The sequence below is a fragment of the Pteropus alecto genome, unplaced genomic scaffold (genome assembly GCF_000325575.1).
Source record: "Pteropus alecto unplaced genomic scaffold, ASM32557v1 scaffold195, whole genome shotgun sequence".
Taxonomy (NCBI): domain Eukaryota; kingdom Metazoa; phylum Chordata; class Mammalia; order Chiroptera; family Pteropodidae; genus Pteropus; species Pteropus alecto.
The window spans coordinates 3,182,941-3,193,778 of record NW_006438073.1 but is presented as its reverse complement, the minus strand read 5'-3'; the positions used below and the strand labels follow the sequence as shown (position 1 = coordinate 3,193,778).

The 10,838-nt window shown below is 43.8% G+C and overlaps 2 protein-coding genes and 1 pseudogene across 2 annotated transcripts in view; 2 read left to right on the top strand and 1 right to left on the bottom strand.

Annotated features, from left to right (window-relative positions):
• The window catches only part of TMEM242 (transmembrane protein 242), a 28,106-nt gene that overhangs the window by 11,828 nt on the left and 5,440 nt on the right, over positions 1 to 10,838 (top strand). The gene's annotated exons all lie outside the window — the stretch shown is intronic.
• Positions 2,249 to 2,367, bottom strand: LOC112482391 (annotated as a pseudogene).
• On the top strand, positions 6,117 to 7,737 carry LDHAL6B (lactate dehydrogenase A like 6B). Its single transcript, XM_006915018.3, has one exon. The coding sequence runs from the start codon at positions 6,271 to 6,273 to the stop codon at positions 7,414 to 7,416; it is 1,146 nt and encodes a 381-aa protein (XP_006915080.1). The 5' UTR covers positions 6,117 to 6,270; the 3' UTR covers positions 7,417 to 7,737.

Genomic DNA, 10,838 nt, shown 5'->3' with positions numbered 1-10,838 from the left:
TTCTCACCCCTGTGACTGGTGGTCATCAGTCTGCCGCTCCCTCACCCCCCACCCCACCCCCACTGTGGTTAGGAGCACCTTCCTGCCCCGTGATTAGCACAACTGCTCTCTCCCCTCCCTGGCTCTGCCTGGCCTCTCCACGGTCCTCCACACAAGTGCACTGGGCTTTGCCTTCCCCAAACCTCCACCTGCATCTGTACCACGTGCTGCCTTTCTTCATGCCCTTACGGGAAAAATGTTCATGCTGCTACCAGAGCGCCCCCATCCCCCCACCCCACCACCATCCGAGCATTCCGTCTCATCCCTGGGACCTACCCCAGGACCTCACTCCTGTAATTATCCTCGGCCTTCGCTGATTGTCAGTTTTTCCCTCTGCTGCAGCGTGTGGAGACATGCTCTAGTTTCTGCCTCCACTGAAAACTCTTTCTCGATATTTCTCCGCCTCCTCCAGCTACCAGCTCATTCGTCTCCTTCCTTTCATAGGACAGATTTCCCTTTTCCCTCCGCAGTCCAGCATCTTTCCCAGCATCCCCTGAAACTGCTGGCATCAGAGCCACAGTGCCCTGCTTGTGGCCAGATCCAGGTCTTGTCTTTATCCTCTGCCTCTTGACCTCTCAGCAACATCTGACACAGCTGAGCATTTTCTCCTCAATGAAACACTGTCCTTTTGCCTCTCAGACACCTTCTACCTCACTGGCCATTTTTGCGGGTCTCCCTTGCTGGCTCCTCCCCTGGCAGGCCTCGAAACGTCAGTGTCAGTGGCTTCCTACGTAGATTCTTCTGTTCCCCATCCCTTGGTACTCTCATCTCGCCCCTGGCATTTAAAACAATCTGTGCAATCTGATGGTGCCCAGAAATGTAGCTCCACCCTGACCTTCAGATCTGCCTCATGACTGTATGTCGCACGTCTGTACTTGTCTCCCAGGCACATCAGTGACCCGCCTACTAACTGGGACTCTTGGTTCCTCACCTCCTCCCCACTTGCTCCTCCCTTAGTCTTTCCCATTTCAGTCAGTGCCACTCCCCTCCCTTCAGTTGTTCAACTGGAAAATTCAGCAGAGAATCATCTTAGAGCCTCATTTCCCTTCGCTCCCTTCATCTGGTCCATGAGCCAGTCCTGCTTATTGGCTCTGCTGCGTCTCGTCGTGCCTTCGTTCATCTGTCGCCTAGTGTACTGAAATAGTTTCCTGTCTGGGAAACTGGCCTCTCCTGTACTTCCTCTAGATTTTTTCTCCACATAGCAGCCAGAGGTATTTTTTAAATATAGGTCAGATCATGTCACCCCTTTAATTAGAACCCTTCAGTGGCTCCTGCTGAGGTCTCACAGGACATGGCCCCAGCTCCCTCGATGACCTCATCTTGAGCCACCCTTCACCCCTCCCACTACGCACCCTCACTCCCACTGCTACCCCTCTACCCCCATCCCCCCGCCGCCCCCAGGCCTTTCTGTTCCTTCCTCACACCAGATTCGTTCCTGCTCAGGGCCTTTTTTCTAGCTTTGCCCAGGAAGCTCCATCCCAGGCACAGCTGGCTCTGCGTTGCTATCCAGGGTTCCAGCCCAAGTTTATTTCACCTCAGAGAAGCTTCTACAGACCATCTGGTCTAAAGTGGCCTCTTCACCCCCACCCCTCAGTTTTTCTCTGACACTGTCCTATTTTCTTCACAGCAGTTATTGCAAAATGAGATCATATTGACCATTTTCTTGGTTTATCTATCTTTGCAAAAAGAATGAAAATTCTAAGAGTAGAGACCTCATTTATCTTGTCCACTGTTGTATCCGCAGCGTCTGTATCAGAGCGGGTATTGGGTAAGCATCTGTTGAATGAAGGGTGATCACACAGCTTCTGTCCTTTCAGTGGCTCCCTATTCCATTGAGAATAAAGTCCAAGTCCCTCGAATGGTTTATGATACCTCTGTGACCTGGCCTTGCTTATTCACTGACTCAACCAGAGGCGATCTTGCCACTCCTTTCTCCCTGGGCTAAAGATATATGGCAATGTCTGGAGACATTTTTGGTTGTCATAACCATGGGGGTGCTACTGGCATCTAATGGATAGAGGCCAGGGACATCACTAAACATCCTACAATGCACAGGACAGGTCCCCAAAGAATGATCTGGTCTGGCATGTCAGTACTTCGATTGAGAGCCTAGCTGTGTCTGTCATAAGCCTTCATCACACTTGGAGTTCCAGGCATGCTGACAGGCCATGTTCTTCCTAGCCTCTGAGCCTTTTTTTTTTTTTTTTAATGCCTACAGCACCTGGTCTTCCTAGGTGGTCTCCCATCCAAGTACTAACCAGGCCGGACCCTGCTTAGCTTCCAGGATCAGACGAGATCAGGCACGTTCAGGGTGGCATGGCTGTAGACTCTAGCCTCTGAGCCTTGGACTTGCCGATTCTCCACCCAGAGCACCCCTCCCCCCTCCCTGCTGCTGACTCTGTTCTTTGTGTAGCTGGAGTTTTGAGGCAAGTTAATTTTTAACCTTTACAACATGGAGTTAATCTGTTTTGGCAGTTTAGGGTTTATAAAGGTAACTTTAAGTTTCTACCTCAAAATGAAAGTAACTTCTATACACAAAGATTTTCTTCATGTCAGTTTTTTTTTAGATGAATAAAGCTGTTGTTACTGGGACTACAGTATTCTATTACTTAATCCACTGGCAGCAAATTAAAGGGGTGGATTAATAAAACACCTATGCAGTTAGAGCCTGTAGCCATAAAGTTAAAAGTTCTCAATTTTTAGATAAGATTTGAGATGTTTACACACATACTAATGACTTGTTTTTTGTGTTTTATGCCACAGTAAACTACTTTTTTCTCATTTTTATGATTAATACAAGCAGCTCTTTTACACTGCACCAAAAATTATGTAAGATGATGCCTTTAAGGGACAAAAATAAGGTTTAATAGAGCTTGCCAATTCATGTCATAATGTTTGAATACCGTAAATCGGAAGTTGGCCCTAGTGTTGCTTTCTGAGTTGACAGTCTACCTTTATTCAAGGGACAAAGCTTTGTGGCCCTGCTTTTGTCCTTCCCCAGCATTCCCAGTATTGCTGACAAAGGAGTATACTTTCAGGTGCTGGAATTTGTAAAGAACCCCACACAAGGATTACATAGTTACATAGATTTTAGTATCTATGAGCAACAGAATCGCAGCCCACAAATTTGTTTGAAAACTCCAATTTGCATTTTATGACTTTCAAATCACAAAGAAGACTTTTAAAATAATTGTGTGATGTCTTGCCTGTATACTGGTGAGTTTAGAGCCTATTTTAGACCAGTTTATAATATTAAGTAACACCACTTTCATTGATTTTTTTTTTTTTTTTTTGCAAGTCGAGGGTTTTGTGCATAGTTTTTTTAAAGCTTTCCAGAGGATAAAACATTTAAACAACTTTAAAGGATAAAAATATTCTCTCTGCCATTGTATTTACTGTGTTTCTAGCACTGTTAATTTTTTTTTTTCCTTTTTTTTTTTTGTATATTCTAACTGGGTAAAGGTAGGTGTTAGCTTTGAGAATAGTTAAGGAATCTTTCTCTTAGCCATAGCTTTATCTGAAATGTATGCATCAACCTCGCTAAGAAACCCGGACACCTGTATGTTTTGACTTACTCCTTTACTCAGTGCCTTTCCATCTCTCTCACCTTTCAGTCCTCTAGACTTACTTAACTCAGTTCTATAGTTATTTACTTTTTCTCTTCTGTCACAAACATTTACTGAATCCCTATTCATGGACCACGCTCTGTTCTAGAGGACAGGAATATGCTGGTAAGTAAAAGGTGATCCTTTTGGGAGTGACAAATTCTTAAGTAATTACATTTAATTACAAAATACTTTGGTGGTACAAGATTTTAAAAGTCAATTCTGCTCGGGGCACTGTAGAAGATTTAGAAGATGAACCACAGATGGGCCCGACGTATGGTTTAACTAACGATTTTTTGACATTATGATGGCTCAAAAGTGATACCCATTTAGTAGAAACTGTACTTTAAAATTTGAATCTTGATCTTTTCCTGGCCTAGTGATATGTGGTACAGTACTCTCTTGTGATGATGGACAGTGACAGAGATGATGTTGCCTACCTGTAGGCTAATGTAAGTGAGCACATTTAAAGTAAGTTAGGCTAAGCTGTGAAGTTCGGTAAGTTAGGTGTATGAAATGCATTTTCGACTTACAGTATTTTCAACGTAACCCCATCATAAGTTGAGGAGCATCTGTATTTAAACTGGACTCCTAGGCAGAAAAAGGGCTAGGAAGCTGGAAGTGAGAGTCTAGTTGGAAGGAAAAGAATGACTTAGTTAACTCTTCTTGGTCCAGAGACACGCTGGTCATCTTCATTTCCTACTTCATTCCTCCTAAGCAGGTAACCAAAAGTACTATGGCATAATCCTGCCATCAGCTATAATATTGTACTGCATTTTGAACAGAAAATTTGAGTTAGGTTTTCCATTCAAAAGAAATAATGAGCCACCTAAGCTAGAAGGTCATTAGGGTGGGGAGCTGTCTAATTATGTTTGGCTTCCCACATCTTTGAGCAGACCTAAATCTGCCATGGAGGTCGTGTATATCTCTTCATCTTTCTTGGTTCTTATCTCTAGACTTAGTATCTAAGAAAAAAAAAAACTGCTTTGTTTGAGGTATGTTTATTTTGGAGAGTGTATTTTTTTTTTTCTTCTCAAAATTGATTTAGTTGTGGTTAAGGGGAAAAACTGAAGAGGCAGCTCTCATAGAGATTGTATTTCTGAAGAGGTTCAAACTTTAGAAAGAAAATTACTGTAGAAAGAAGCCATCTAGCTAAGAGTCTTTATGTCCTTGAATTTCATCCTCAAGAACACTTATCTTGGAAAATGACTTGACTGGTCAAAGGAATCATAGGAAGAAGGTGGGAACAGGCATCAGGTTAAAACATTTCAAGTTATGACTAGAATAAAAGAAACGATAGCTATCAAAAAATCGGTCTTTTTAAAAGGATCCCTCTAAAATGTTGGCCACCATTAAGATGATCATTTTTAAAATTCCCGTTTTTAATTTCACAAATGGTTACCATGGTGTGGAGAGAACTCTTATATCTGGTGCTCTTACCATTACTAGTGTCACAGAGCTTGTGTGGTCCCTGCGTTAAGTGCCAATGAGTCACACTTAAATAGGATTGCAGGAACTCTGCTAATTGCCACACTTTCCTGACCCCTCACTAAATTCTTTACTTAGTCTTTCTCTCTTCCTGGACAGCATTTCAGTGGCAGGAAGAATGAGAATGGCTTTTCAAGTCCTGAGTATACAATATCTTGTCAAGATCCCGTGTTCTAAAACTGAAATCTTTTTTTGCTGACCATGAGAGCTCACCATGTGTACCAAGAGCCCCATTAGGAGAGAGAACATTGCTCTCTTAGGAGACGAGAACTTTGAGCAATCCTTTCATGGCCAGAATTCAGTTTATAAGTGGGGAGAAAGAAGCTGACAGCTTCTCCACGTAAGCTTTTGGTATTAGACTAGCTCACAGTCGGCCCCTTACCCTGTTGTCAAGCTCCTGTAATTTCCCCATAGTTGTGGGTTATGGTTTTGACTGGCACAAGGGCAATGGAATCACGTAGAAGGTTCTCAAACTGGATAGATACAACGTAGAACAGGATCCCCGTGGTGCAGGCGGCCATCGGGAGACCGTGTACAGGCTCCTTAACTCTTCCTGACAGGGTTATAGTTCAGAAAATTTAACCTTTTTTTCATCTATACTTAATGAAAGCAGTTTTACCTGGCACACACACTAAAAATACAAAAGCAGTAATCCCAGGGATCTGGGTTGGCCCATGATACACATTAAATATTGAAGATAATTCATGTTTGTGAAACTTTAACTCCAGAATTCATTTGCTGAAGATGTCCTTTTACTGCCTCCCTGAGAGCAGAGCAGTGCGGAAGCCCTTGAGAGATAGGCCCGCCTTGCGCAGCCACAGTAACTGGCTGATGGGGCGTCCAACGCCCCGCAGCCTTGCGCAGCCGTAGTAACTGGCTGATGGGGCGTCCAACGCCCCGCAGCCTTGCGCAGCCGCAGTAGCTGGCTGATGGGGCGTCCAACGCACCGCAGCCTTGCGCAGCCGCAGTAGCAGGCTGAGCAGCCGCAGTAGCTGGCTGATGGGGCGTCCAACGCCCCGCAGCCTTGCGCAGCCGCAGTAGCAGGCTGAAGACGTGGCCAACGGTCCCTGGCTCCCTTCCTTCACACTTTGAAGCCTACCTGCCACTCTCCTCCATTCGTATCACCTCTTGAGTGGCCATGAGCTGGGCTATGGGAGTCCTGCGGGCCAGCGGGAGAGTGGGCACTGCTAGAGCGAATTTCCTGTGTCTGCGGATGGCACCATTTCCCCGCCAGACAGCCTGCATCCCACTCAGGGGCGCTTGGCCCGTTATTCCCGTGTCCGAGATGGCAACTGTCAAGGGTGAGCTTATGAGTAATCTAACTTCAGAGGAGGGTGTTCATCGCAATAAGATCTCCATTATAGGAACTGGATCGGTTGGCATGGCCTGTGCTATCAGCATCCTGCTTAAAGGCTTGAGTGATGAACTTGCCTTGGTGGACGCTTCTGAAGACAAGGTGAAGGGCGAGACAATGGATCTTCAACATGGCAGTCCTTTCATGAAAATGCCAAATATTGTTTGCAGTAAAGATTATCTTGTCACTGCAAACTCCAACCTCGTGGTTATCACAGCAGGTGCACGGCAGGAAAAAGGAGAAACTCGCCTTAATTTAGTGCAGCGAAATGTGGCCATCTTTAAATCAATTATTTCTAATATTATTCAGTACAGCCCTCACTGCAAGCTGATTGTTGTTTCCAATCCAGTGGATATCTTAACTTACGTAGCCTGGAAGTTGAGTGAATTTCCCCAAAACCGTGTTATTGGAAGTGGTTGTAATCTGGACACTGCCCGTTTTCGTTTCTTGATTGGGCAGAAGCTTGGTATCCACTCTGAAAGCTGCCATGGGTGGATCCTTGGAGAGCATGGAGACTCAAGTGTTCCTGTGTGGAGTGGAGTGAATATCGCCGGCGTCCCTCTGAAGGATCTGAACTCGGACATAGGAACTGATAAAGATCCCGAGCAGTGGAACAATGTCCACAAAGATGTGATTGCCAGTGCGTATGACATAATTAAGATGAAAGGTTATACTTCTTGGGCCATTGGCCTATCTGTAGCTGATTTATCAGAAAGCATTTTGAAGAATCTCAAGAGAGTGCATCCAGTTTCCACCATAGTTAAGGGTCTCTATGGAATAAATGAAGAAGTATCCCTCAGTGTTCCTTGTGTCCTGGGAGAGAATGGTATTACCGACCTTATAAAGGTGAAGCTGACTCCTGAAGAAGAGGCTCGTCTGAAGAAGAGTGCAGAAACGCTTTGGAAGCTTCAGAAGGACTTAAAGTTTTAAAGTTGTTAAATCTGCCATTCTGAAGTTATAGGGTTGTATATGTCAAATTTTGAATAACCTTAAATTCCTAAAAGTTGGAAACAGTAGTGTGACTGCCCCATTTATTTAGCCCCCCAACTCTTATTTAGCATTCAGATTTTTTTTTTAAAAAAACAGTTCTTAAGCTACTTCATCAAAGAAGGTTCTTTTTGTACCACTGAGGTACCAGTACTTGCTTTGAATCTATAGGTAGTTGCCGTTAGGTCTTAAATGTAAGATGTAGGTGTTTGTCATGTTATAGAAATTCTGATTCTCTTTATTAAATACATGTTAATTCTTCCATTCTGGCTGGGTTATTTACTACATTTATTTGTATATTTAAAACGTTACAACTTTCTACAATATAAAAGTATACACACAGAAGTACTTTCTGTAATGGAGCCATTAGCTGCCTTTATTCTGTGACAGCCTATCAAGCAGGGCCTTTAAAAAGTCATCATGAAATGGTAGCTGCCAAGTATGTCTTTGTGTGCGTGTGTGTGTGCGTGTGTGTAGTGTGCACTCTTACGCCAGTGAAGCAGGATCATTAGGTTAAAATATGGAAATAACAGTGATCAGCTTGGTAGTTGTTATGAAGTATTTAATGCAGTAAAATATAAAGCTTTTAGGAAGAGTCCTGACAGTCAGACGTGGCACAGTTGCTGTCATTTATTTGGTAGAGAAAAACATCCCCCAAATTTTTCAGTTCTGAAAAATAAAGCCTGACTGAAATCATTTTAGAAATGCCTCTGAGAACCTGACCTGTTAGCACTTTAAATCAGGAAGCATGTTATGAATTGTTCTTATTGGGCTGAGCCTTAGTAGCAGAGTGGGCCCTGGCCCCACCCTGTAGCCCAGTTTAACCTTACATTAACAGAAAACTTTTGCTTTTGAATTGTGCCCTGTTGTTAGTCACTGTCATAAAAAGTTTTAATGAGTATTTCAAGGATTGTATTTCTCAAAAAGTTATACATTTCAATTTTATTCCTAAATCAATTGACTTTACTACAGATTCTAGACTTTATGCCTGTGATACAGTGAGGGTTTTAGAGAAAGTGAAGATGCATGATAGTACTAATAACTTAGAAAATAAGGTGAGTTTTTAATGTATGTTAACTTTCCTAATGCAATTGAATATTAAATAAATAATATGGTATGTTCAAACATATCTCAGGATCCAGGTGGATAGCACAGGCCTAATCAAAAGTGAAAGGTCTCAGCATCTGCCCTCTAAACTAAGCCAGTTCTGCTTTGTTGAATCTAATCAAGTAGACATAAGACAGCAATCTGCCCCCCAAACCATGCTGATCAGAGTTCTCATACTACTTCATTGAGAACAGCTAGAAATATTCTGACTCCCCAGGAAGCAGTGTTATGTGATGGGACTAACTGATGTACTGAGCACCCCGGAAGTGGGAAGGGTGGCGGTTCCAGGTACTTATGAGAGCTTTTTAAGCTCAACTGCACAGAGTTCCTCTTCTCCTTTTTCCAGCCCTGGAGTTTATAATTCAGTCATGTTTCAGCCAAATGTGATGTCCCACTGAAGAGCACCAGAGCATACCTTATGTCTATTTTGTAATTCTCTTCACCATTAATGTCAGTCAGGATAGTTTGGGTTATGCTACAGAAAAAAACAGTCTCCAAATGTGTGGCTTAAATAAAATAACAAATCTTCCTTTCTGTCTTATGGAAAATCCTCTGTGGGTTTACACGGCTCTCCAGGGCAGCTGCCCTCCACAGGCTGGCTTCGTCCCTCAGGTTGCCTTGATCTCGAGGTCCCACCCTGGCAACTCAGCTTTTCATGATCGCTGTGGAAAGGGAAGGGAGGCCCGGAGAATCAACACCTGCAGTTAAATGCTTCACCCTAGAAGCGACACACATTTTGTTAGCCGGAACTGGTCACATGGTTACCTAACTTCAAGAGGGTGGAAAAACATAATGTGCCCTGTATCCACAGGTGGGTGAGTACTGGCTCTTAGTAAGCATGCCATGCCATTCTAAATTAAATGGTCACCATTGCAAGAGGAGTATATTATATGTTTTTCAAAGTCATTTTTAGTGAAAGTTGGTAGTAAAGGTCACAGAGGTACCGTGTCTTTCCAGGGCACAGAACCAGAGTGATGGTTGGGAAAGAGCCGTGGACATCAGTCAGGCAGTCATACTTATTATAAACCATGTCACACGGATGGGTTAACCTCTCTCACTTCTGGCTTCTCATTTGTGAAGTGGTGACCCTCATTTCTGCCACGTACAGTCGTGAAGACTATTATTTAGTCGAATGCTTGGTGCAGTGCCTGGCACGTAGGTCCTCCCATATGGCAGACATTATTGCTTCTGTTCAGGTAACATTTATAGTCTTGTTTTATTTTATGAAGAAGCTGAATTTTCAGGTTCCTCAAAATTACCATTGGCACTGTAATTATTGACATGTCCAAAGGCTTTCTCAGTTGATCCCAGTTGATCAGTTGATCCTATAAAGCAGTGGTCCCCAACTCTTGTGGCACCAGGGACTGGTGCTCCTATGAGAATGTGATGCCTGACGATTTGAGGCAGAGCTGAGGCAGTGATGCTAGCGCTGGGGAGTGGCTGTGAATACAGATGAAGAAGCTTCACTGGCTTGCCCACCACTCTCCTCCTGTTGTGTGGCCTGGTTCCTAACAGGCCACAGACTGGTACCGGTCCGCTGCCTGGGGGTTGGGGACCCTTCGGTAAACCTTTCCTCGCTCTAACTCCAGCACAGAGGTCAGCAGCGGGCCTGCTCCCATGAGTAAGGAAATCGACAAAGTAAGGAAATAGTCAATTGCAAAGGTACTTCAAAACTTGGAGCTTTTAATTCCAATGACTGCCTATTTATTAGAATCAGTGATGTAAAGATTTTATGAAATTAATTAGGACATATCCTGAAGCTTTTAAGTAATTTTCCAGCACACCATGTACTAGACCAAAAGTTTTCACATTGTTTTTCCCGCTAACATGTGCATGGTAGGTAGGTGGCACAGCCTGTATTTCACTCCTGGCATACTGACCACACGGCCCTTCAAGAAGCTGTTGAAATGTTAATGAGAGTGACCTTATTAGAGATAGAATCTTGAATCTGTTCTAATATCCAAAGCATCAATTGTATCCAGTCTTCAGAATGTCCAAATTAGTGACAAAATACTTGCAATGTATTTCTCAGTTGTCAGGACACTCCATTTGAGAACGGCCTCAGACAGTGGTACTTTCTGATATTACAGTCCAGAGCTTTTGGACACAAACATTGGGACTTAAAGATGCGGCCCCTGTGGAGCAGCGCACAGCGGCCCTGCTCACAAGACTAGCCCCGTGGTCCACAGCCACGGAGATGTTCTTCCTGGTCAGGGGAAAGAGGGAAGGCAAGACCACAGGGCAGAGCTCCCAGAGTT

Excerpts from the sequence above, each read along its gene's own strand:
- LDHAL6B (XM_006915018.3), top strand. The coding sequence starts at position 6,271 with ATGAGCTGGGCTATGGGAGTCCTGCGGGCCAGCGGGAGAGTGGGCACT.